General features: G+C 39.0%; 1 protein-coding gene across 3 annotated transcripts in view; it reads right to left on the reverse strand.

Annotated features, from left to right (window-relative positions):
• Positions 1 to 27998, reverse strand: part of MTR (5-methyltetrahydrofolate-homocysteine methyltransferase) — a 149633-nt gene that overhangs the window by 103533 nt on the left and 18102 nt on the right. For all 3 annotated transcript variants that reach the window (XM_069064488.1, XM_069064489.1, XM_069064487.1), the window contains exons 4-7: positions 19982 to 20071; positions 12492 to 12561; positions 10706 to 10798; positions 3767 to 3873 (exon numbers count right to left, since the gene is read on the reverse strand). In XM_069064488.1, the coding sequence (XP_068920589.1) occupies positions 3767 to 3873; positions 10706 to 10798; positions 12492 to 12561; positions 19982 to 20071 (360 nt within the window). The remainder of the gene's footprint in view (positions 1 to 3766; positions 3874 to 10705; positions 10799 to 12491; positions 12562 to 19981; positions 20072 to 27998) is intronic.

Genomic DNA, 27998 nt, shown 5'->3' on the forward strand with positions numbered 1-27998 from the left:
GAGGCTGGATTTGAACTCGGGTTTTCCTGGCTCCAGGCCCAGCACTCTATCCACTGAGTCACCTTGCTGTCTATGTAATGGAATACTATAAACTTAAAGAAAAAATGGATATAAGAAATTCAAAGAATCATAGGAAAACTTCTAATGAATTGATGATGCAACTTAAGTAGGCAAAACCAGAAAATAAACATAATGACTACAATAATGAAAAAAGAAAACAACCATAAGGAGAGACCAAATTCTAATTTGAAGGACATTCCTAGTCCCAGAAAACAGATTTGGTGTCCAAGAACTTGGGTTAAAGTCCTCTCTCCATCACTATGTATGTGACTTTGAGCAAAGGGGATTGGGTTAGGGAGCAGCTACAAACCTAGGATCCCATGACCTTCTTCCCCTTCTGAAGAGACATAGGGAACTAGGGACAAAGAGTACAAGACATACTATACACTACATCCACAATCTATCCAGGGTACATAACATACACGGAGTCAAATTCAGTTTCCAGAGATCACAGTTTTGTTTTTGTCTTCAAATCCACAGTGACAAACACACTTAGAAAATGTTTATTAATCTTTCTTGGCTTTTTTGGGGGGTGGCGTTGTACGGGATGGTCAAAGCAGAAAGTTGAGGTATATATATGGAAATGAAATGAGTGTACAAACACACATCAATAAAACTTTTCTAAAAAATAAATTCCTAAAGTCTTCAACATTTCAAAATCTTTATTCTAACCTTGTCTTAACAATTCCACTACATTAATGTACCAAAATGTTTGTTTAAACATTCCCCAATTAATGGACATTTTAGTTGCTTCCAGTTATCTGAAGTTACAAATAGTACTTTTGTGAATATCTTTGTAGAGTTAGGTTTTTTAAAAAATATATAATACTGTAATGGTAATTTGAAGATCTTCCTTGCTTTGAAAATAAACTCTGCCTAATAGGCTGAATGTAATCACATGGAGCCTGTGGTGGGCTGAAGGGTGGAGCAGAGCTCACAGGAAGCTGGGAGTCAGAGCAAGCTAGAAGGTTGGGAGGACTTCTGAGGGAGACCAGATAGGCTTGTGAGTAAATATTGGTCTTGTGTTGGTTTGTGGGAAGGCTAAAGGATGCTGCAGCTCTCTGTGCTGTTGTGGCTTATTAACTTCTTTGCTGCTATGATGGAATCAGCTTACTGATTTTGGGATTCGGTTTTCTGGTGTCTGACTAAATGTTTTGCTTCTGTCTTTTATATGGAGAGTCTGTTAAATTTTGTGATGACCATGGGCACTGTGAATATTGCACTGGCGCTACAAATACTGTCATGGTTATGCTCAACAATGGATGTAACTGTGACTGTTCTGACTGGATATATTATTTCATCAGCTGAGGAAACTCCCCATGAAAAAATTCCCCTATGAATATAGATTGGCATCTTATTTGTATCTTATAGTCTTAAGAGATCTCCTTGGGAGTTTTACAACTTGCCCAAAGGCACACAGCTACCATGTGTAAGAAGCAGACCTTGAACCCCTCCTCCAAAACCCAAGGCTAGTTCTCTATCTATTACACCAAACTGCCCTTCAAGCATGAATGTATAAGAGGAAAAAATGAATAAGAATGAATGGACTAGAGAACACTGATGGAGACAGAAAGAGAGCAAATGAAAAATTATTATGATGCTTTATGGAATAAATTTCATTTATTTAAATGTAAAAAGTTACAAAGCAAGTTTAATTGATGGTAATGAAGTTCAATATTGTTTATAACAAATCATATTAAATAATTACCTGGTATTCTGAAAACGTGTGAGAGCTATTAGAAAACATAATATATCAATGTCAACTTTCAAAGCTGATCAAACAAGGAATGATTATTCACATTACAAAAGGACTGAGCGCTTTACAAAAACCATTCCCTTAAATACTGTGAGCCTCTAATACATTTGTTGTTAGGAGCTATCTCCTTGACCAAAAGAAATGAATGTAAAACAACCAAAATGATAACTAAGTCAATGAGAAGATAGGAAGCTGATTACAAATAAAAGAAAAAAAAAGGGGCTTTCCACAAAGAAGTATCCATCTTGTTCAGAAAAAATGAGATAGACTTGGACTGAATGATATTTGACCCTTTTAACAAAAAAAGCTACATTATTTTGATAGATCTGTGATTTCCATGTGAAGGGTCAGCCTCCACTAGTTCAACCCATGTTTTATTATGTTTATACTCTAAAAGTTAAGGAGAAATTGTTTGGGGGGAAATTTGTTTTCTAGTCTCTATTGCATATTTATGTTAATATTTTACAAAGGATGAAAATAAGGGTGGTGCTTAACCCAATAAGGTGTATGAGTGCCTTCTCACTAAATTTAGGGGGTCTTCATTATCTAACACCATATTCCAAAATCAAGTCTAAATGGGTGCATGATCTAGGTATAGAGGCTGATACTGTAAGCAATCTGAGAAAGCATGGAGTGGTGTACTGCCAGATTTATGGAGAAGGGAAGACTTTGTGACCAAACAAGAGTTAGAGAGCATTATAAAATGGATGGTTTTGATTGCATTGAATTGAAAGGTTCTTGTACAAGCAAAGCCAGTGTAACCAAGATTGAGAGGGAAGTAGGAAATTGGGAGAGAATTTTTACAACCAGTGTCTCTGATAAAGGCCTCATTTCTAAAATATAAAGAGAACTGAGTCAAATCTATAAGAATACAGGCCATTCTCCAATTGATAAATGGTCAAGGGATGTGAATGGGTAGTTTTCTGAGGAAGAAATTAAAGATATCTATAAGCATACGAAAAAATGCTCTGGGTCACTAGTGATTGGAGAGATGCAGATCGAAACAACTCTGATATACCACATCTCACCGAGTGGCTAAGATGACAGAGCAGGAAGATGATGGATGCTGGGGAGGATGTGGAAAAATTGGAACACTGATGCACTGTTGGTGGAGCTGTGAACAGATTCAACCATTCTGGAGAGCAGTCTAGTACTATGCCCAAAGGGCTATAAATAATTTCATACCCTTTGGCCCAGTAATGCCACTTCTGGGGTTGTATCCCAAGGAGGTCACAGAAGTGGGAAGAGCACCTGTATGTACAAGAATATTTATGGCAGCTCTCTTTGTGGTGGCAAGGAGTTGGAAACTGAGGGGATGCCCATTGACTGGGGAGTGGCTGAATAAGTTGTGGTACCTGAATGTAATGGAATATTATTGTGCTATAAGAAATGAGGAGCAGATGGACTTCATATTTACCTGGAGAGACTTACACAAATTGATGCTGAGTGAGAAGAGCAGAACAAGGAGAAACTGTATATAATTACAGATGCAACATATGTGTAACAACCAACTTTGATAGACTGGACTCTTCCCAGCAATGCAAGGCTATAAAGACAACTCCAAAAGACTCACTATAGAAAAGGATGTCTACATTCAGAGAAAGAACTATAAAGAATTAGAAAGAACAGAGCTTGAATGCAGATTGTAGCAAATTACCTGCTCTCTCTCTTTTTCTTGTTTGGTTTTATTTCCTCTTCCCATTGTTCATTCCATCAGTCACAATCCTTCTTTACAACCTAATGTCTAATGTGAAAGTATTTGCAGATTCTATACTTGACTGCATGCCACCATGGGGGGCAAGGGGGAGAAAATTTGAAACTCAAGGGAATGTGGAACTGAATCTTGTAAACTAAAAGTGAACAAATTAATAAAGATAAAATTTTACTTAAAAAAAAAATTAGGAGGTCTTTTATCCCTCTTGCCACAAAATTTTCCCTCCCTAAACTCACCTTGGCATTGGCAGTATCAAAAATAGTTTCCACCAGTAAGATGTCAACTCCACCATCTAGAAGTCCTCTGGCCTGTTCTTGGTAAGCTTCAACTAGTTCATCAAAGGCTGAAAAATAGAAACCATACAAAGTTTACCAGTCAACAAATATTTACTGAACACTCACCACGTGGAAAGTCCTGTATATCTATCTAAGGAAAATACTTCAGCATTCGTGAATCATGTATTTAAATTGCAGAGTTCAAGGGCATCACTACTCTTTGCAAGTCACAGGCATGACATGGAGCAGAGAATTGTCATCCACTTGTGCAAACACAGAAAAACAAATATAGGGTTCCCCACATAATCATTAGATATGTAGTAGAGAATGACTAGAATTTGGGGCTTGCCCTTTCTGCTAATAAAATATTTTCTGCTTCACATAAGAGATGGTTTTTAATAAATCAATTAAGACCTCAGTATATAGGTAAATCATAAGTACAACAAAAGTCTACCAAATGAATTTACTGATAATACTGGTCAATGTGTCTCCTGACACTTCACGGCTACATGCAATGAAACCTCTATATCCCACAGAGAAACATAGAACAATTAATATCACAAAGATATTAAGTTTAATCCCTTTAACCAGAATTATAAAAAGGGTCCCCTATAAGATACAATATCACAAGGATATTAGTTTGATCCCTTATTATCACAATTATAAAGTGGGTGAATTCTCTATATGATGAGGTATTGAGACCAAACTTAAAATGTTCAGTCAATACACACATACCTGAGTCTGATTTCTTCTAAGTTTCCTGTAAAATTGTTAAGTGCCTGATGTAGGAGGAACCCTAATAAACTAGGACTGAGGAGAACTGGGTTTGAATTGTGGATCTGATCCTGACCATGTGATTTAAGCAAGCCATTTAATTCCTCTTATCCTCAGTTTTCTTTTACCTAACAGGATCATTGTAAGGAAAGCACTGTGTAAACATGAGCAAATTAATATTATTAACAAGTGGAGCTACTATAGGGAATCAAGAGTCCCAACCTGTCTTCTGTCTTATTTGTTATAACCAAAGATTCTCCCTCTTCTTGTCATTCTGACAAGGTGTTTATTAAAACAAATCAATGATGAAAATATTCTATCAGCCAGATCCTAAGTGGCTCAGTGAATAGAGCACCAGATCTAGGGCTGGGAAGACTCATCTTTGTGAGTTCAATCTGGCCTTGGACACTTACCAGCTGTGTGACCCTAGGCAAGTCATTTCACCCTGTTTGCCTCAGTTTCCTCATCTGTAAAATGAGCTAGAGAAGGAAATGGTAAACCATGCCAATCTTTGCCAAGAAAACTTCAAATGAGGGGCCGCCAGGTGGCTCAGCAAATAAGAGCACCGGCTCCAGTGTCGGGATGTCCTGAGGATCAAATCCGGGCACAGATACTTAGCACCACACCCAGAAAAATTGGCCGTGTAACCTTGAGCAAGTTACTTAACCCCAATTGCTTTAAAAAAAAAAAGGAAACTTCAAATGTGGTCATGAATAGTCAGACATAACTAAAACAACTAACCAACAACAAATATTTGGGCTTCCAAGTCTTTTTCCTAAGCCAGACCTGCTGCAATTACATTTTTTCCCCAAGATGGCGTAGTAACAGGCAATCTCCTTAGATTGCATCATTCTGGGAAGTACCAAGTGCCTTCATCTCACCATTCCAATTTCTGGTGAAGGAGCTACCTTACCTAGTGATCCCATTCTTGGATGTATTTTTTTTTGTTTGTAGGTTTGTCTGGAAGGTTGGTTGGTTGGTTTCTGGAAGGAGAGGCCTCCCTACCTTGCCCAGCCTGAAATATGGCAGCCACTCACTGGTGCAATTCCAAAAGTGATACACACAGGAGCTTTGATCTGCTCCATTTCTGACCTGAGCCATCTTGTCCCCTTCGCAGGCAGTACAGTGGTCCCCATACTCACACAGGCTCACCATGTCAGTGCCACATTTAGAGTAAATACTCTATCAGGTTAGATCGAATGAAGCTTAGAATAGCTGAGTTCAAGAGAACCACCAGTTTCAGTCTTCCTAGTAGCAGGGATTTACAGGTGTGTGCCACCATGTCCAGATGGAGATATTATAATAAAGAGAGAAAGGAACTGGGGAAATAAGTCCTGACCTATCTATCACCTTACCCCCTCCTCCAGTACTCAGTCCCAAACTGCAAAGAAAATTTCTCAAGATGTGACCTACCAAGAGGTACATATCTGCTGCCCTATCCAAAAGCAAATTGTTATACTTCCCTTTACTATCTATCTCACGTTCCTTTAAAAACAATAAGAATATGAATGTTCTTTTACATACCCTAGCAAAATAAGAATGTTCTTCTACAACCCTTTCCTTGGACAGTCCCTCAAAGTAAGCACTAATTTTCACCTCTTCAAATTCCCTACAAATTTTAAAAATTGCCTTTGGTCATCTGAAGAATGCTTCAAGCTGGACTTACGATCCCTACAGGCTGACATCTATATACCTACATCAATGAACTGCCAAAAGAGAAAGGCAGGTGTGCTGGCAGACTGCTGGGGAAGACTCTGCAATACCTACCTGTCTTCACCATGTAACCTGCTCCAGTCATCTATTCCTCAGGAAGCCCTATAAATCTTAACCAAATGGATGAAAAATTAATTCACCCAAAACAGTAAGAAGAGCTGTTAACTCTTCAATCAATCTCAAAATCAACTTGAGTTGTTGAGATAAGAACTGATTCAAAGATACCAAGTCTTTCCTGAGGTCAAAAAAACCCAACCTTATAGGTACAAGATGGGGGAAGCATCTTGTTTAACAGTAGTGTGTCTGAAGAGGATCTCAGGGGTTTTTATGACATGCAAACTCAATTCATCCAAAGGAAGAGTGGGTGATAGACAAATACTTTAATTCCCAAAAATTGATAAAAAAAAAAAAACCTTCCTTAGGTTATGTAAGACTCATCATTATGGCACAGGCACCCATATGCAGATTCAATGACAAGTTTTGGGGCTGGGAAAGCCTCTGGGTAGTAGACACTTTTTTTTTTTTTTGCTTTTTGGAGAGCAACTGGGGTTAAGTGACTTGCCCAAAGTTACATGGCTAATAAGTGTGTCAAGTGTCTGAGGCCAGATTTGAACTCTGGTCCTTCTGACTCCAGGCAGGTGCTCTATTCACTGTACCACCTAGCCACCTCTAGACAGTTTTTAAACCCAGTTTGACTCTTGCCATTTCAAAAATCAATAATTCAATCTGTGGATCATTTTTCTTCCTTGCTTGTTCCTGTCACTTTCCCTGCCTTTATAGAAAATTAGGCAAAGAAACAGAGAATATGGCCAGCTTAAAGGTCATTTTCCTTCCCTGTTAGCAACTATAGGCATAAAGGTTTGGAGAAGAGGTACATACTGGCTTAATTAAGATTCCAGCATTGTCCATATATGTTTTTAAGTAAAATGTCTCTACTCCCTTGGGTGACCCAGAGTTTACAATTAAATATTTTTTTATCAGAGAGTTAAAAAGGTCTTGCAAAATTCAATTCTAGCAAAGAAATACAAAGAGTGACCTAGTTAAAGCAGATTCCATTTATTAAAAAACTGACAGGACAAAATAGGACAGACTGAGGGGTCAACCCTATAGTAGGAGTCAGAAACCCTTTATAATCTTTTGCATTTATATAACACCTTAACGTTTATAAATGGGCAGGTAGGTGGAACAGTGGATAGAATGCCAGGCCTACAATGTCAGGAAGACTCATTTTCCTCAGTTCAGATCCAGTCTCAGACACTTACTAGCTATATGACCCAGGGCAAGTCATTTAATCCTGTTTACCTCAGTTCTCTCATCTGAAAATTTAGCCAGGGAAGGAAATAGCAAACCACTACAGTATCTTTGCCAAGAAAATCCCAAAGGGGTTCACAAAGAATAAGACACAACTGAAACAACTCAACAAGATTTACAAATACATATCATTTAATGCATACCACGATAAAGTAAAAAAAAAAGTTATTCATTTTATGGATAAGAAAACTAAGACCTGGGGCAGCTAGGTGGCACAGTGAAAATAGAGCACTGGCCCTGGAGCCAGGAGGACCTGAGTTCAAATTTGGCCTCAGACACTTAACACTTACTAGTCATGTGACCTTGGGCAAGTCACTTAACCCCAATTGCCCTGCCTTCCCCCCTCCAAAAGGCAGAAAAAGAAAAAGAAAACTAAGACTTGAGATAAGTTAAGTGACCTGCCCAGTAAGTTAAGTGACCTACTTAGCCAAATGAAAAATCTTTAACTGCCACAATGCTTTCTATACATATGTGGTCCATGTAGTTCTACACTTCTTTATAATTATGCATCTAAGGACATTCTGGTAGTTCTCAGGACAATGTTAATATTAGCAATATCCTTCCTCACTCTAGAGAATGTAAGTAAACTAATTATTGTTTGCTATAGATATGCATATGCCCATTTATATGAATGTAATGGAGGGTATCATAATAGATAAAGAGCCAGCACTGGAGTCAAGAAGACCTGGGTTCAAGTCTCACCTTTGACACATACTGGCTGGGGGACCCAGCACAAATCATTCAACCTCTCAGTGATCAAGGGAATCCTCTAAGATTCTAAAGAGGTGTAAAGCCAATCACGAGCAGCTCTCCTGAAGACAGGACAGGCAGAGAAAGAGAGGATATGCATTGGTAGAGGGAGCCCCTCATTTGGGAGTTCCCTTTACCAATGAAAACACAGATCCAGTACCTATCCACTACATATCTACATATCTATATTTATATGTATGATCTATCTATCTCAGTAAAACCTTTCTTCCTTGTTAGAATCTTATACATGGAAATGTTATTTTCCTTCCTTCATAGAATCAAAGTTAACATTTTGAAAGTAGAACCCCAAAGGAAAAATCCCTAAGCCTCTCTGTAAAGGTTTTTGATTCATCCTCTTACCTGGGAACAATCCAAAGATATCCTCCAGGCACCTGCCAGATAATTGGCATGTCATCCTGTAAGTGCTAATTACTCCTCACTTTTTTGCTTCATTCTTAAAACCAACTGCAGTCTCTCTTTTCCCCCCAGTATCTTCATAGATATGATACCATGTGGTCCCAGATGGTCTTACTGTACACCTAGCATCCTGGACAAGATTTTTTACACATCTCTCTTTTTAGTTAAACTTGGATAAAGCAAGGTAAATTTCATCAGTATCATCCTTTCGACCAATTATTGTGCTCAAAGATCCAAAAGTGTAGCTCTGGAAGTGCTGAGTCATAGATTGGACACATTCTGCTCTACCAATCACTATCCTGGAACCTCCCAAAAAAAGGAGAAAGCATATCATAGAAGCATCAGAGATGAGACCTTTCCTATATAACAAGAGAAGGGTGGAAAACTATCTTTGGAGCTACCACAACACAAACCCCATCTATACATAGATGAGGAGTCCCAAAGTATGCCACTCCTGCTGCCAGTCAGCTATAAAGAATGTCCTTTAATAAATCTACTTTGCTATGTAACTTCTTGTTCATGGGTTTCCTTTTTCCTTCCCTAGTCTGGACACTTAGGTTACCAAGTCACTTATTTTGAGAGGCATTTGCCAAAAACAGGACTTGAAATGGGTTCAGGATAAATTTAACAAGTCTTCTCCTTCTTAAATTCCTCAAGCTCAAGGAGCCCTCACCATAAATACTGCATTCAATGGCTCAAATTTAAGCTAATAACCATCAGGTCCTCTAACCCTGGGTCCAGTACCTTATTTATCCTTAAAAATTATATGAAGGCTTAATAGGTCCTCAATTAGCTAACAGTTTTGTTGTTGTTCAGTCATTTCAGTCATGTCTGATTCTTCGTGACCTTATCTGGGATTTTCTCAGCAAAGATAAAGGAATGATTTGCTATTTCCTTCTCCAACTCATTTTACAGATAAGGAAAGGAGGCAAAACAGGGTTAAGTGACTTGCTCAGGGTCAAACAGCTAGTAAGTGTCTGAGGCCAGATCTGAATTCAGGAAGAGGAGTCTTCCCAACTTCAGGCCCAACACTCTATCCACTGCAACACCTAAATGCCCATAGCTAACATTTATTAAGCCCCCAAAAAATGGCACCTAGACTCTCACTTCTCAGCAAATGTTTAAGGCTATGGGTGTGGAACACTACATATAATGTCATAGTTTTTGATATGTTGATTAATTTACTGAACTGTTGCTTTTTCCTCTGTTTTATTCCTTATCATAAAAGGATAACTCTCTGGGAGGAAGAGAGAAGAGTAATACATTGGGAAATAAAGGTGATTTAAAAGCAAAAGTCATCATCAAAAATGTACCTTTAAAAATCATTAAGCCTTATAATATATGGTACCTAGGTTGACAGAGCATCCTTGCCCTCAAGAATCTTAAGCTTTAATGGGACAAATAATATAAATACTCATACACATAAAAGACATGAGAACACAAGTAACTAATTCCAACCACCCAAAGCAGGTTCACTCCTAGCCTTCCCCTTTTTCTATCTTACGTTAGTAATAACAACTGGAAAGATGTCAATTTCTTCAGGGCAAAGGGAGAATGGAATTACAAAGACAAACAATATGTCAAATGAACAGGCTAAGATCCAATTATGAACCCAAGACTGGCCTTAGACAAGGAAAAAACTAAAACTAATGGGGGTAGGGAGAAGATGGCAAAGAACACACAAAAGAATTGTATTCTACTCTTTTGGAAATGGGCCTAAAGATGTTCTTGGAATTAAAAAGGTGAGTACAGTTATACCTATCATTTGGGGCTAGCACAATCTGGACAGGGACAAGAAAAAGGGAACAAAAAGAGAAAGAAAATAAATCTAATTTTAGGGTACTTTGGACGGTTCTGTAGCCTTCAGAGAGGTGCAACTATGACATCAGCACAACACAAAAAGCAAACTAAAGTTAAAAAAATATTTATACTCACTAACGTTTCTGTAATCCGGTCTTTCCACAGAAGGGGACACAGAGAGGGTCTTATTGGTAGGACCTATGGACCCTGCTACAAACCTCTTAATCCCTTTGAAAACAGAAAAAATAGAAAGAAAGAAAAAGGTGAATTTTCAAGGTGTTCATTCACTCTGTGGAATTGCAATTGCCTGGCTACAAGTTAACAAAACTTTATCCAATCAGAATAACCCTATGCCATCACCACTATAGGGCTATATTGTCTGGTCATCATATAATTTTAAAGAATCCTTGCTGAATTTATTTTTAAATTTTTTATTTATTTTGTTTTTAATTTATGGGATAAAACAAGCATTTCCATAACAAAGTATAATAAAAATAGGACTTTCAGCAAATCAATCAACATTTATTAAGTACTTAGTATGTGCCAGATACTTGAAATACTTAGTCACCTTCAATCAATCAATCAACACAATAAGCACCTACTATGTACCAAATACTGTGCTAAGCACAGAGGATACAAGAGGAGGCAGAAGACAGTCCCAGCCCTCAAGAAGCTCAAAACCAATGGTGAGTACATCTCATAATCACCTCTGAATAAACTTACAAAACTAGGAAATCAGGAACCAATGAATGAAAAAGGATCTAACAGATTCAGGTTTGTTTGAATAATCCTTTAATTAGAAGGAACCCTTTGATTTTTCTATGTGCAACACTTTCTCTGACAGCCTTTGGATATTTAGAGCATAAGAATCATTTTATTTCGTTTCCCCCTAAACAGAAGTCAAAAGTGTCACATAATTTATCAGCTTTTATTGATCTTAACCATTCATTAACCTGGAGCTACAGACATTGAGTCACAAATACAACTAGAAAAGCTGGGAGAAAATAACACACATTTTTGACATTTTGGAACACACACACACACACACACAAAATCTGGGTTGTCTTTATTTTTTCTAAAGCTGAACTACACAATGCATACAAAGGAGGGGAAAAAAATCTCTTATTTCCCTCTCCTGCAGTTGGATCAATATCCTGAAGACCTGTGTATGTTTGGGCAACCTGCTATATGCTACCATGAACTTCAGCATTATCTTTCTGAAACAGAATTCCCATAAAGTGCCTCAGCTTTCATTAGTATGCTATACATATTCAACACCTGACATTCCTCCTTTAAAAGCTCTCTTATGGTAGCAATCTAACAAATCCGGAGGCTCCAGCTGGCATCGCCTATTTTTTTCTCCATTCTTTTCCAATCCCCGCACCCCCTACTTCAAGCTGGTACCTAAATGTGTTGGTGACTGGCAGGGGTTTGCTTGGAGGCACCTCTTCCTAAGTATCAGCACTGCAGTATCTGATTACACACGTCTGTCTACATGCACTGCAGAGCCTTCAAGGACATCAGCGACACAATGTGAAGGATAGCCAAATCATAGCCTCTCTCTATCCAGCCAAGCAAATCACTTTGAGGGGAGGGAGAGAGGGTGGAGGGAGAACAAGGAGGGAGAACACCAGAAAACTGCCAAATAAAACATTCTAATGATAATCTAAATGGGAAGCTGCCATTTTGTCAGCCTGATAATGCCCTTCCAGAAAAGGGCAGGAAAAAAAAAACCACTCAGTCTTACACACAAAAGGAAGCCAAGGCCCTCATTATAGAGTTACCATGTAATAGGACTGAAGATGCCAGGTCAAAGTGTCACAAAATGAACAGAAGAGAACCAGTTTACAGTCTAGTATAGAGAAGGAAGACAAAGGTCCTAGGAGCAGGGAGGGGTGGGGAATGAAAAAGAGTTCCTTACCTGTCTGGGAAGTTACATCATCTGCTGCCTTTCTAGCCACTTCTGCAGAACATTTGTTCAGTCGATAAGCCTTAAAAAAAAAAGGCAAAGATCATTCTTCCCTGCATTTCTCCTCCACAGAAAAGAGGCAGGGATTATCACAGCAACATACTGTATTAACTCTAACTCCCACATAAGACAGCATGGTCCCCAATAAAAGGTCAAAGTACCTTCTACAGGAAGCCTTCCCCAACCCTTAATTCCAGTGCCTTCCTTCCATTAATCACTTCCCAATTATTCAGTTGGTTTATAAGTATCTGGTTTGCATGTTGTCTTCCCTATTAGACTGTAAGCACCTTGAAGGCACCTTGTCTTTTGCTTCTTTTTGTTTTGCCAGAACAACACCTGGCACATAGCAGGTACATAATATATATTTGACTGATGAATAAACTGCACTGGAAAGCATTACATACTATTAATAAATAATATGAAAGAATATCCTCACTTACTAATAAGAGAAACAAAAACCTAAACAGCTCTTAAGTTTTACCTAGAGACCAGTCAACTGGCAAAGATCACAAAAGATGAGACTAGTCCATGTTAGAAGGGTTGTGGAAAGATGAACATGTAACTGATGGAACTACAAAATGATCCAACCAGTCTGGGAAGCAGTTTGGAATTACAGAAGAAGTAACTAAAATGTTCTTATATTTATGGACAGCTAGGGGAGAAATGGATAGAGCCTGGGCCTAGGGTCAGGAAGACCTGAGTTCAAATCTAGTCTCAAATACTAGCTGTGTGACCCTAGGCAAGTCACTTAACCAAGACTAACTCCAAAAAGGGGAGGGGGGGGAAGATAAGTTATAAACAGACACATGATTTAAATATAAAAAGTCACAAACAAAAGGTCATAAAAAAATCAGAGGAACAAGGAAGGAAATACCTATGAATAAAGATAGATTTTTTTCTCCAGTTAACTGTTTTTCTTCTAATTTTAACTTCTTTAGTTTTATTTATGCAAAAACCTTCCAATTTTATGTAATCAAAAGTGTCTTTTAACTTCTAAGAAGAACCTCTCTATCCTTTGTTCATTAACTATTCCCCCATCCATAAATGCAATAGGTATTACTTCCTTCCTTGTTCCTCTAATTCGGTAGAGCTATAAATACAACCATTCTAGAAAGTAATTTGGAACCATTCCCAAAGTTACTAAGTTTTTTAGAAAAAGAAAAGACATTTCAGGAGGAGACATGATATCTATGGTTCAAGTGTCTGAAGAAGCATCACATAGAAGAGAAATTAGATGTGATCTGATCTTCCACAAAAGGCACATATGCATACAATGGAAGAAAGTTGCAGAAATGCAAATTTAGGCTTGATTTAAGGAAAAATTTCTCCAACAAGCAGGCTATCCAAAAGTGTAATATGTTGGAATTTAATGATTCTTCCCTATTGGAAGTCTTTAAGCAAAGGCTGAATAACCAAATGGTGAATATGAGGTATTAAGGATAACTTTGGGGAGCAATGCATTGGACTAGATGGCTGCTGAAATCCATTCCAACTATAAAAAATTTTGGAATTCTGTGAGATCAAGAAACATTTTTTTAAAAGGAACTCACTAGGGGTGGCTAGATGGCGCAGTGAATAGAGCACTGGCCCTGGAGCGAGGAGGACCTGAGTTCAAATCCAGTCTCAGATACTTCACACTTACTAGCCGTGTGACCTTGGACAAGTCACTTAACTTCAATTACCCTGCCTTCCCCCCTGCAAAATAAAAAGAAACTCACTAGTCTTAATTGCTCTAAGTTTTCTCTTTATCTGTCACAGTCAAGGAATGAGGTATTCTGGTTAACAGAGCATTGACATTTAGGCTACCAGATGGAAATGTTACCTGGAATCTGGTAACCTGAATTCTAGCCATACCTCCGCCATTCACTAACTATGAGAGTCACTAACTTTAGTCAAGTCACTTGACTTCCCTGAGACTCAGTTTCTCCTGTCAGGCTGAGAAATAGACTACATAATCTCTAAATTTCCTTCTAGCTCTGACATTCTATGATCTGGTCCATGGGATATTTGGACTACCAAAAATATTTTAAAGCAAAGATGCTATAAAACTGATACTCTAATTCTTTGAAAATTATAGGACCACAAAATGGACTAAAAAAACTATACTGAACATAATTTAAACATGTGATGATACAGAAAGAGCTTTATAATTCTGGAATGTCTCAATGTCATCATCTTAAGCATTATCATTGTACAAGGAAAATGCTTCTTTTCCAGATTTTCAGTAGACAGAATGTCAGATAAGCCAGCTTTTAACATGCATTTCATTTTTAACTCTATAAACAAGGTATGCATATGGGGGTCTTTTAAAACATATCTATTCCAGGAGAGGAATAAGGAATGCCAAAGCATTCTTGTCTCTGCCTGCAGTTGGTAACAAAAATTTTCTAGGAGAGAAAAGCACTAAGGTATGCACCACACATTCTTACCAGAGTATCTTGTAAAACTAGAAGCACTGAAGCACTAAGTTGCTTAAAAGAAACCATGTCAGCCTTCAGATACTAAATATAGCTCACAAAACCTAGCACACACAGTGCCTATCATATAATAAGCATCCCTTTCATCTTATCATCACTTGCTCATAAAGGAAGCCCACGGAAAATTAATGGGTACAGAGCAAAGTAATTAGGACCAAGAGAACAATATCCCCATGACCACAACAACAGAGGAAAACAATCCAAAAAGAAATCAGAATTTAGTTATATGCACCGCCCTGTCCTGACTCCAAAGTGCTGATGAAGCATTACCTTCTTCCTCTAAGCTGAGAGATTTTAGATTTGAAACAGAGGATATGTTGTAAGCCATGATCACATGTAGTGTGTTTTGCTTAAAGATACTTCTTTGTTCCAAAGGAGGAGACAAAGTAACAAGAGGAGAGACTTAATTTATTGTGAAGTGAGATTACTATTTTAAAAAATAAACATCACTTTTTGAATTAACACAGAACTGGAAACAAAGCATTACCCTTTAATTGGGAAATATCTAAACAAATTGTGATTATATGAATGGAATGGAATATTACTGTGCTATGTAACAAAAGATGATGATAAAGAATACAGAGAAGTATGGGAAGAATTCTATAAACTGATGCAAACTTAAGAAATCAAAACTGGGAACACAATATACACAATGACTATAATGATATAAACTGGAAAAACAAAAACAAAAACTTTTGACACTAAACACTGGTGGTCAAGCCTAAACATGGAGAAGGAAGAAAATGTACCTACCTCCCCACTATTCAGGTGAAAGACTATGAGTATGGAATAATAAGTACATTGTCAGACTCAGGTGGTACGTTGGTTAGTTTTGCTAAAATGTTTTTCCACCTTTCTCTCATTTGTTGTTACAAGAGATGATACTGAGGAGAGCCAAGACAAGATGGAGGAGCAGCAAGAAAAAATACGGACAAGCTCCTTCTAACCTCCCCATTGCTTCCAAACATGTCGAAAAGAAATGCAACAGAGAGAGTCCTGGTCATGAAATTCAGGGGGAAAAAATGACGGGGAATCATTTTTCCAGACCAACTGGATAGGGAGACAGAGAGAGGGCTGCAGACACTAGAGACAGGGTCGAACCAGGAACAGCTGTATGGAGTACTCAACCCAAACAAAAGGTTCCAAATCCATCAGAAAGGTGTCCACTTTGGAGAGGGTACAGAAATAATACCAACTAGCAGCTCTGTTGCTCACTAATCAATTCTCAGTCATAATTACAAGGCTGACTGAAAAGGATATTAGGGCCTACAGTGGCTTTCCAGGGTTAAGCATAGTCTTGGATCCTAACATGTGTACCACGCAATTCAGAAATAAGCAACAGCTATATTGTTCTGCCCACAAACAGGGTAGGGTAACAGTTCCAGGTTCCAAGACAGTCTAAAATCTACAGGGGAATAACCAGGGCGGGAAATCTCAAACTAAAGGTGAAAGTTTTGTCACCCTGCACCTGCAGAGCTGTCAAGTGGGCTAACAGAAACTGAATATAGCAGGGGTTCACTAGAACTCCAAACGAGGCATGCCCACAGATGACTTTACTCAGAGACAAATCCAGGGTCAAGAACTAGAAGGGCTCAGATCAGGAAAGTAGAAATTCATCCTAAGGCCTAGGATGAATCCACTTTAGGAGAACTGAAAGCCTGAGCTATCCCTGAGATTCTACAATAATGCAACAGAAAGTAGCAGCAAGACCAGTACAGAAATTCCCTCCAGAAGTACACAGAGCCCAGCCCTAACATGAAATATAAAAAATTAGGAAGGGGACAGCTAGGTGGTGCAGTGAGTAGAGCACCAGCCCTGGAGTGAAGAAAGCTGAGTTCAAGTACAGCCTCAGACACTTAATACTTACTAGTTGTGTGACCTTGGGCAAATCACTTAACCCTAATTGCCCTGCCTTCCCCCCCTCCAAAAAAAAGAGACCAAAAGTCAGGAAGTAGGCTGGGAGAATGAGCAAACAAACAAACAAAAAGATTATCACAATAAAAAAATTATTATCATTACAGGGACCCTCAAGATAGAAACTCAAAAGAAGGAAATGACTCTAAAACATCTAAAAGCAAAGTCTCAAAGAAAAAACACCTTGGATAAAAGGGTTCAACTAGAATTCTTAGAAGAGATGAAGCAGGAGTTTTAAAATGTCTGTAAATAAAATGAGAAAGCTAGGGTAAATAATCAGAAAAGAAATGAGAGCTTGGAGAAAAGAAGTGGTAAGGAAATTATTAGTTTGTCACAAGAGGTATAATACAAACCTTAACCAAGCAACAAATGCCCTGAAAACTAGAATGGACCAAACAGAAGATAATAACCCCATGAAACCAGAAGAAATATTAAAACAAAATAAAAAGGAAAAAAAATAGAAAAAAATATATAAAGTATCTCATAGAAAAAAAAACTACCCTGGAAAAGAAACTGAAGAGACAGAACTTAACAATCACTAGACTACCTGAGAGTCATGGCCAAAAAAAGAGCTTAGGCCTCACACTTCAAGAAATCTTAAAAGAAAACTGCTCAGATTTCTTAGAAACAGTGGGTAAACTATAAATAGAAGGAATCTACCTGTCATCTCTTGAAAGAAACCGTCAAATGAAAACTTACGGGAACATGCTAGTCAAAATCCAGAGCTTCCTAATCAAAGAAAAATAGTACACACAGTCAAAAAGGAAAGAATTCAAGTAGCGAAAAGTCACAGTCGGGATCACACACAACTTAGCAGTCACCATTATAAAGGAACAAAAAACTTGGAATACAATATTCCAAAAGGCAAAGGATAAAGGCTTGCAACCAAGAATAACAACCAGCAAAACTGAGTAAAATAAAGCAACCTGACAATAATTAAAAAGGTAACATTACAAAATAATGTAATAGAGTACCATATCACTAGAAATAAAGTAGCACAAAGAATAAAAGAATGGTCAGAGTAGTAGCAAGTCTAATAAGAGAAGCCTTCCTGGAAAAGATGTCTGACCTATGGCAGCTATCTAGACTGAGATGGCATTTGGACATTAATCTTTTTGGACTATCATCTGCAATAACATGTAGAAGAGACAATCTTTACCCTTGAGTTATTACTTAGCCAAACGCTAAAGAGAGAAAAAAAAATGGACCTTTACACCAACAGAGGACTTCAAGCATTTCTAATGAAAAGACCACAGCCACATTGAAACTGAAGTGTAATCACAGGAATCAACAGAAATACTAAAAGGTAAATACAAGTGAACAATCATAAGGAACTATAAAGGATAAACAGCTTATAGTCTAATACCAGGGGATGATATATTTGTCCCCTCAGAACTCTGTCACCATCAGGGATCACAGAAGGAATCTTATTAAACAGAGGGCCTGAAAGTGGTTCTGTTATGTTTTGATGATCTTAAAAGAAGAATGGAAAGGGAGGGAAAGAGGAATATTGTGCATTAGTGGGAGGGAAGGGAAAGGAAGAATGGGGGAAATTGTCCCCTATAATCAAGTGTGCAAATCTTAAGGCCATACAAATGAAAAGGGAGAAGGGAGATACTTGAACTTCACTCTCATCTGAACTAATCAGAAGAGAAATACATACACACACACACACAAGAGTTGGGTACAGAAATGTATTTCATTCAACAGGAAAAGGGAGAAAAGGAGTTAAGAGGTAAAAAAGAAAGGGTAGGTTAAGGGAGCAAATAAATTTAAGCAAAACAAACTCTAAAGATGTACAAAAACATTTCTAGCTACTCTGTAGTGAAAAGAACTGGAAACTGGGGCGGCCAGGTAGCACAGCAAGTAAGAGCACCGGCTCCAGTGTTGAGAACACCTGGAGATCGAATCCCGGGCTCAGACACTTAGCACCCACCCAGAAACACCTGGCCGTGTAACCTTAAGCAAGTATCTTAACCCCAATTGCTTAGGGGCGGCCGGGTGGCTCAGCGAGTGGGAGAGCCGGCTCCAGTGTTGGGATGGCCTGGATCAGGTCCGGGCTCAGATACTCAGCACCACGCCCAGAGATAATAACTGGCCATGTAGCCTTGAGCGGGTTACTTGGCCCCGATTGCTTTAAAAAAAAAAAAAAAGAACTGGAAACTGAGGGATTGCCCATCAATTGGGGAATGGCTGAACAATTTCTGATAGATGTATAAAATGGAAGACTACCTGATTTCAAAGAAACCTAGGAAGACTTGTAGGAACTGATAAATAACAAAGTAAAGCAGGAGCAAGAGAATGTATACAATAACAATATTGTAAACATAATTTTGAAAGATTTAGTGACTCTAACACTTTGAATGACTTAGTAACCAATCCTGATTCTACAAGACTCATAATGAAACACATGCAATTCACCTCCTAATAAAAATGGGATGCATTCAGAACATAGAAGAAGACATATTTTTTGGACGTGGCCAATACACGCATTTGTTTCACTTGACTCTGCATATCTGTGATGGGGCTTTTGTTTTCTATTTCTTTCTCAACAAAAGGGGAGGGTGGGAAGGAGATTTCTGTTCATTAAAAAAAGAAAAAAATATTTATTTATTTATTTTTTGCTTTTTGGAGGGCAATTGGGGTTAAGTGACTTGCCCAAGGTCATACAGCTAGTATTTGTGTTAAGTGTCTGAGGCCGGATTTGAACTCAGGTCCTCCTGACTCCAGGGCTAGTGCTCTATCACTGCGCCACCGAGCCACCCCCCAAAAAAAGAAAAATTTAATGAAAAAAAATATTAAACAATGGTTTTCTGGGAAGCAGGCAGGGAGAAAAATTTCTAAATTAAAGTGATATAAAAGAGATATATTTGGAAATCAAGGTGATGTAAAAGCAAAAGATAAGAATTTTTAAAAACTTAATGTAGCAATAAACCTTAAAAAAAAAGAAAGAAAATGAATGAATCACCATGTACCAAAGCAAAGAAATACAATTGGTACAGTGCCATAATTTGTAAGGTTCTCAGCTAGGAAGTAACATAAAATTCTTACCAAGTGTTCAAGGCCATAGTCAGCCTGGGCAATCCTGGTGCTGCTAAAAGTATTTGTTTCAATAATATCTGCTCCAGCCATTAAGTACTCCTACAAAAAAGAAATGACAACAATGCAATGTTAACAAGTATTTATCAACCTATCTCTAACCAACTACTGAGTAACTCTACGTACAAGGACCCTACTAGGAGGCACTGGGAATACAAAGAAGCACTGACACAGTCCCTTTCTTTTTGGGGAGGTGGGGAGGGGAGAGAGGCAGAGCAATTGGGGTTAAGTGACTTGCCTAAGGTCACACAGCTAGTTTTTGTGTTAATTGTCTGAGGTTGGATTTGAACTCAGTTCCTCCTGACTCCAGGGTCAGTGCTCTATTCACTGCACCACCTAGCTGCCCCCATAGACCCTTTCTTCAAAAAGCTCATTACCCAAATGATGAGACATGAAACATGGAAGTCGAGTATCTCAACTACAATGAAAAAATGTTGTTACAAGATCTAACAGTGTCTCTGGATTAGAAACACAGCAATGCAGACACTAAAAGAGAGGCTGGAGAGAAATGTGGCCAATGAGGCTTCCACCAAAAAATGTCTGACCTATATGAATCTGGGCGTGACTATATCTGGGCATGGATCTTTTCACAGATCTGCAACAAAAACATGGAGAGGAGAACCTCTCTACACTTCAGTTATTATTTAGCTAAACATGACTTGAGAACTTAAAGTAAGGGAAGGGTCACCAACATTAATTCAAATGACACAGAGGAAAAGCAATTGCAGGCTAGAAATTACCATCACTACACTGCCACTGGTAATCAGCAGTCTGGCCCCTGCTAGTATACACACTGGCCAGTCAGTCTTGCAATTCAGAAATGGTTAACAGTGATACTTCTGTCTGCCAGGGGGGTTATTTAAAGCATTTCCATAAAGTCATCAATGTCTCATCATCTTTATCCCAATAATAATAATAATAACTTTAGGATTTGCAAAGCTCTTTACAAACAGCATCTCATTTAATGCTCACAACAACCCTGTGACATAGATGCTATTATCATCCCCATTTTATAGATGAGGAAACTGAAATTAAGTAACTTGCTCAGGGACACAAGCAAAGGCAGTATGAGGCAGAGGTGATACCTGAACCCAGGTCTTCGTGAGTCCAAATACACTATGCCATGCTGCCTCTGCATTTACGGTTTCTATTTAAAATGCCTCATGGTTTACAAAGTACTTTCCTCACATCAACCCAATACAAGGACAATGGCCTTTATTTACCTGGCTTACTAATGTGCCTCTAAGATGGCCTACCTGCCCAGCTTTCTGCCCATCGACTCCTCCGGGGTGAGATTTCACTCACTGATCACAGTCTATGCACCCACAGATGCACATGCATGCACGCGCACACAAGCACACACACACTCACACTCTCTCTCGCTCTCTCTCTCTCTGCAACAGGTCATCCAAGTTTATTACTATACCTCTGATAAAGACTATATTTCCAATTGAACGTGAAAGCTAAAAAAAGAACAAGTAGTTTTTTTTATAGATGGGAAAACTGAGCCTCTGAACAGGCCAGTGATGTTCCCTCAGTGGCACAGCTCATGGGCAGAGCCAGGAGAACTCTTGGGTCTCCTGATTACAAGCCCCATACAGCTTGTCCTCTGTATGTTAAGATGCGTCTTTCTCAATCTTGAGCAACACAACTTTCTTTGCAACCTGTTATAATCCCCATCATCTTTTTCTGTAATCTTAGGAAACACCTTGTTTGTTTTTATGGTATTCTGGAGACTGGTCATGATTGAGTCAATCTAGCTTGTCAGTCATCCAAAAGCAACATTACAAGGGAATAAAGCTCACCGTTTATTTTACTTTACTTGCAATTGGCTAATCCCATCCATTAATCTTCTTAGCTGCCATTTCAAAGGTTGACATGTTCTGACACTGCCTCAAATTCTGGAGCTAAACCCTTAATGTTCCTAGTACCCTATGTAACAACTACATCTAAATCAGTCAGATTCATCAAAAAACATTTATTAAGCATTTATTATGTGCTAGACACTATGTTAAGTGCTGGGGGGGGGGGGGGGGGAGCAAAATATACAACAGAAGGTAAAAGAGTTCCCACTTGAATAAAGGCGAGGACGTGTCAAGAACACAAGTCATGGGTAAATTTCAGAGGTGAAAGTACTGACAGTTAAAGGGGACTAGGGAAGGCCTCTGCAGAATGTGGGATCTGAGCCGAGCATTAAAGTTAACCGGGAAACCTAAGGCAGAAGCAGGGAGAAGGGAGAGCATTCCAGGGATGGGGGTACAGCCAGTGGAAAGGCAGAGAGTGAAATGTCATGTGGAAGGAACCACAATTTAGCCAGCATAGCCAGAGCCTGACATGCATGGACAGGGAATAAAATGAAAGAAGACTGGAAAGGCAGGAAAGAGCCTAGGCCTCCACAAAGAGCTTGAAATGCTAGATTTCACATGTGATCCTAGAGATAACAGCAGTCACTGGAGCTTTGTGACTTGGGAAGGGAAGGGGGTGAGGAATATATCAATAGACCTACAATGTATATAATAAAGTACTTTTAAAAGCACTGGAGATTTTTCTTTCATTTTCATTCTCTGCTACAAGTAATGTCCCTCTGGAGAGAGGAGAGGGTGGGGATAATTTGGAAATTAAGGTGATAAAAACTTTTAAAAATATGATTTCAAGTGTTATTTTTAAAAAGCAGAATTCTGCTCTTATGGAGGTGACAAAATTACTGATCTCCTCCAATTCTGTTCAATGGAGGAAGCTTCTTTCAACCTCTGTAGACCCCAGGTCTTGCTGTTCATGCCCATTAGATCATAAAAGCCAAAGGAAAAAAAGCCACAGGCACTGATTAAAGCTGGAAGTCACCTACAAATGCCTGGGGCTTTCTGCTTTCTAAGGGGGCAAAGGGACAACTTCAGCACATGACATAATAAGAGATATCATTAGGGTCCCTGAGGCTCAGAGTTTCATGGAAGCCAGCTTTTGCCCTAACCCCCAAGCAGCTGTCTCACCAATGTGAGCCACTGGTCAGACTGGTCAAGAGATTCTGGGTACATACCCAGAATGTATCCATCCTATCACCACTTCTAAGGGGCATGGGAAAAAACCAAACCAACCAACCTCAAATTCAAGTCAATAACCATTAAGGACCTATTAAATGCAAGTTCCTATGCTAAGTGCTGGGGATACTGTGCAATGCAGTGTCTTACCAATGACGACTTTGTTGGATCCCCTCATGTATACATTTCAAAACACATTTTAATCCTTGCTGAAGCATTGAATTTAATAGTTCAACAATCCACACCCACCACATACTAGGATAACTGAATGTTTAGGCAGCTAGACGGTCTGGTAGATAGAATATCAGACCTGGAGTAATCTTCTGTTGTAGAGATATTGGGGGTGGGGTGGAATTATACTGGTCATTTTCAGAGTTCAAATCATGCCTCAGGCAATTACTAGCTGTGTTACCTTGGAAGAGTCACTTAACTTTTCAACTTTAGTTTTCTTCTCTAGAAAAGTGGGATAATTTTAGTACCTACAACACAGAATTGTTGCAAAGATAAAAAGCAACACATATAAAACACTCAGAAACTCACATAAATGGTAGTTGTTATGTTAATAACTACAGGCTCTAGTCCACCCCCTAACTTCCAAACCACATTTTTTTAAAGAAAGTATTAGTTACTATCCTCATTTGTTTCTTTTTTTTACTCATTCTCTCTTCTTCCCATGCTGTACTTTGGGAGTATAATGAAAATGTAAGCCAGGTTGTTGGGGTTTTTTTTGTGATGAGGAAATAGCTAAAACTTCAGATTTAAAGAAAATAACTATCCAGGAATCCAAATCAGACAATCTTTTTTTAATAACTGCTTACTACTGAATCTGGCTCATGTTCACTACTAGGAGCTATAACCCAAAGAAACTTTGCCCATGAAACATTATTTCAGTCCTACACACAGCTGTCTTCATGTAAATCTCCCCTACGATCTTGCTTATGAGAATTTATCTAGCATGACAAAACACGACTGAAGATCATGTCATTAATAACGAGTCCATATCTCATCCCTCTTACAAGGGATGAGTAAAACTGGAGACTTTAACATAACATACAGACTTTGTCACCCCACGTAACTGGAATGCACTCCTCCTCCTCCTCTTCCTCCTCCTCCCTTCCACCATTTTCACAAAGCCTTTCCTGACCTCCCCATCTGCTAGTGCCCTTCCTCCTAGCACATAATACTCTTCTGTTATTTAATTACTTTGTACATATTTGTATTTATTCAATATATTTACACTGCATATGTTTTTATATGTGCTTACTGTATCTCCCACAGGAATGTAAAGCTCCTTGAAGGCAGACATTACTCAATCCTCTGTACATGTATCTCCAGTGTTTAATACACTGAAAGTCCTAGCAGGAACATAACAAAAACTTGTTGACTGATTATAGACTGCAAGGCCACCAAATCATTGGTGTCAAACTCAAATGGGAGGCCACTGATCCATACGTAAGGATTCCTGCAGGTCACATAGTGACTTATTAATGTATTGTCATCTATATTTTATTATGCTTTTATTTCTTTGTTTAACTATTTCCCAATTATATTTTAATCCGATTTGGGAGTGTGGGCCATGGGTCACATGTTTGACACCTCAGCTCTCAAAGTTAATGATTTATTTCTAAGAAGTAATGAATTAGGTCAGTTTTACATTTCATTGACATTAGTTACCTATAATGTACATAATAAGATTTCGGATGGTACAATAGATATGGAACTTAACTAGGCATCAAGAAACCCTGAATTCAAGTTTTGCCCCTGACAAATACTAGTTGTGTAACCCACAGGCAAGTCACATATTTTTTCAAAGTTACCAGTCAACTCTCTAAGACTATTATAATTTGCAGAGCAAGTATATTATCTGTACTGGTAAAAGAATAAGCATTTAAAAGGAATAAAATTTTATTAAGCATATATGCTGGGTACTGTGTTAAGTGCTTTACAAATATTATCTCATTTGAACCTCATAATAGCCCTGTGAAGTAGGTAATATTTGTATCTTGCATCAAGGGAAACTGAGACAGGCACGTTAAGCAGCTTACCAAGGGTCACACAGCTAGTCTTTGAATGGAAATTTCCTCATTGGGAGTTTTCTATACATACTCCTAATATCACTGGTACAGTTAAAAAAAAAAGGATATTATTACAGACTCATTTCTATGTCTGATAATAATAGTTTCTACAGCATAAAAATGGCACATTTTATTTATTTCTGAAATAAAACATTTTTAGATATGCTTAAATTCACCTTCCTGATTTTTCCCTAGTATAGTTTAGGAAAGTAGCATAGCATATGAGGGGAGGGAAGAAAGGAACCACTAGTGATGTGCCCTTTCCCCCTTGCCTTCCCCAACCCCAGCCCCTCAGATGCCAGCCCAGCCACAGCATGGAAGAGATGAAGGACCACCAGGCCTTAGGACCTGCTCTGCCCCTACAACCTGAAGTCCTTGGGCCTTACCATCTGCCCTGACAATGCAAGGCTCTAAGGACCCCTCGGTATTGTAACTACTACATATCCTCTAATATAACCCAAGGACTTTCATCAGTCCTACATTACACATACACAGATGCAGATAAACTCCAGTGGCTTCCTATTACCTTCAGGATCAAATACAAAATCCCCTGTTCAGCATTCAAAGTCCTTCATGACCTCGTCTTCCTGGCCCCCCAAGGCTACCTTTCAGCTTTTTTTATAACTTACTTCCTAACATGTACTCTGTGATCCAGTGTGCTGGCCTCCTGGCTGTTCCATAAACAAGACACTCCATCTCCAAGCTTGAGGAACTCTCTCTCTGGCTGCTTCAAATGCTCTCCCTCCTCCACTCAAACTACTGACCTTCCTGGCTTCCTTAGAACCTTAATTAAAATTCCACTTTTTCAGGAAGCTTTCACCAACCCTTTTCTAATTCCAGTGCCTTCTCTCTGTTAAATATCTCCCATTTATCCTGTGGATGGCTTGCTTTGCATACATTTGTTTTCATGAGGTCTCCTCCATTACATTACAAGCTCCTTGAGGGCAAGGACGACCTTTTGACTCTTTTTGTATCCCCAGCCCTTAGCACAGTGCCTGGCACAGAGTAGGGTACTGAAAAAATGCCAACGGATTGAAAAATAGATGTACACATATGTGCATATGTATATATCTGTGTGTGTGTATGTAAAGTATGTAATTTCAAACCTTAAAGTTTTATAAAAAGTGTTATTATTATTGTAAAGTGCTTACTGTCTAGGATCCTATGATGTACCAGGCACTACTTGAGATGACAAGGAAGGACACAGATGCAAATGTAAGACAGTCTTTGTCTTCAAAAAGCTCACATTCTCACATTCACCTATCCACAAATACACAGTATCCTGGTGCTTTTTCATCCATTCATTTTATAACAAGATTTTACTGAATATTCTAAAATTTCAGTGAAAGAACTAATTATTTAGTCTCTGCTTTTCCTGAAAAAAAAAAAGGCTTTTTCAAGGGACCATATAGGAAAAGAAGGCATTTAAAAAGTATTTGCTAGGGGGAAGGGGGGGGGGTGGAATCAAGATGGCAGAGTGGAAGCAGGACCTCCCCGCTGCTCTGGCTTCCACCTTCCCCAACCCATGTAAAAAGGGGACTCTAAACAAACTTTGGAGCTGCAGAACCCACAAAAAGACACAGAGAAGCTAATCTCCTGGTGAGAACAGCCCAGCCTGCAGGAATCAGCCAGCACAGTGCAGCCCCACCATGAGGCTTTAGCCCCAGTGCGGGCCTGACCAGCCACCCGGAGGGACCCCAGATCAGCAGCAGCTGTGGCCATTTCCAGATTTATCAACACATAGATGCAGAGGACAAAGTGAGATGTCAGTGCAGTCTGGACTTTGGGACCAAGTTAGTGGGAGTGCATGGCTTTGGCCCCTGGGGCGAGAAGCCACTGAGCCAGCTGCACCACGTGGCAGCTTCAGCTCCTAGCCTGCAGAGTGTAGGGGGACCAAGCACCAGTCTGAGGGGTAATCACTCTTGCTTTAACCTGCTTGAATCTGGATTGCAGTCTAGGGTGGAGGTCCTGGGGCGTGTGTCCAGCTTGCCAGAGCATGTGGAGACCTCAGAGAGGGTACCCAACTAATACCTCCAGTAGCTGAGAAAACCCCAGCGTTTGGGATGAAAGCTATCCTGTCTGGTGGCAGAGTCCTACTGTGGCAAAAAGCCCAGGGGTCAAGTGACTGAGGGGTGACATGTCGAGGCAAAGGAAACAAAGCAGACAGACGATTCTAACATTACACTCCTACTTTGGGGACAAAAAGGAGCAAAGCATGGAACAGGAGGAAGACAGTGAAGTCAGAACTCCTGCACCAAAAGCTTCAAAGGAAAATACAAGCTGGTTACAGGCCATAGAGGACCTTAAGAAGCAGATAAGTGAAGTGGAGGAAAAATTGGGAAGAGAAATGAGAACAATGCAAGAAAATTACCAAATGAGAGTCAACAACCTGACTGAGGAAATATAACACCTTAAAAAATAGACTAACTCAAATGGCAAAAGAGGCTCAAAAAGGCAATGAGGAGAAGAATGCCTTAAAAAGCCGAATTTGCCAGATGGAAAAAGAATCTCAAAAGTTCAATAAGGAGAATCATTGCTTCAGAATTAGATTGGAGAAATCAAGATGCTGTTAAACAGATCCAAACAAATGAAAGAATAGAAGGCAATGTGAAATACCTCATGGGAAAAACCACTGACCTGGAAAATAGATCCAGGAGAGATAATTTAAAAATTATTGGACTACCTGAAAGCCATGATCAAAGTAAGAACCTAGAAATCATCTTCCAGGAAGTTCTCAAAGAAAACTGCCCTGATGTTTTAGAACCAGAGGGCAAAAAAGAAGTTGAAAGAATCCACCCATCACCTCCTGAAAAAGATCCCTAAAACTCCTAGGAATATTATAGCCAGGTTCCGGAATTC

The sequence above is a fragment of the Petaurus breviceps genome, unplaced genomic scaffold, assembly GCF_028583685.1.
Source record: "Petaurus breviceps papuanus isolate PSGF00001 unplaced genomic scaffold, PetGlider_PUasm1.0 90633, whole genome shotgun sequence".
Lineage (NCBI taxonomy): Eukaryota > Metazoa > Chordata > Mammalia > Diprotodontia > Petauridae > Petaurus > Petaurus breviceps.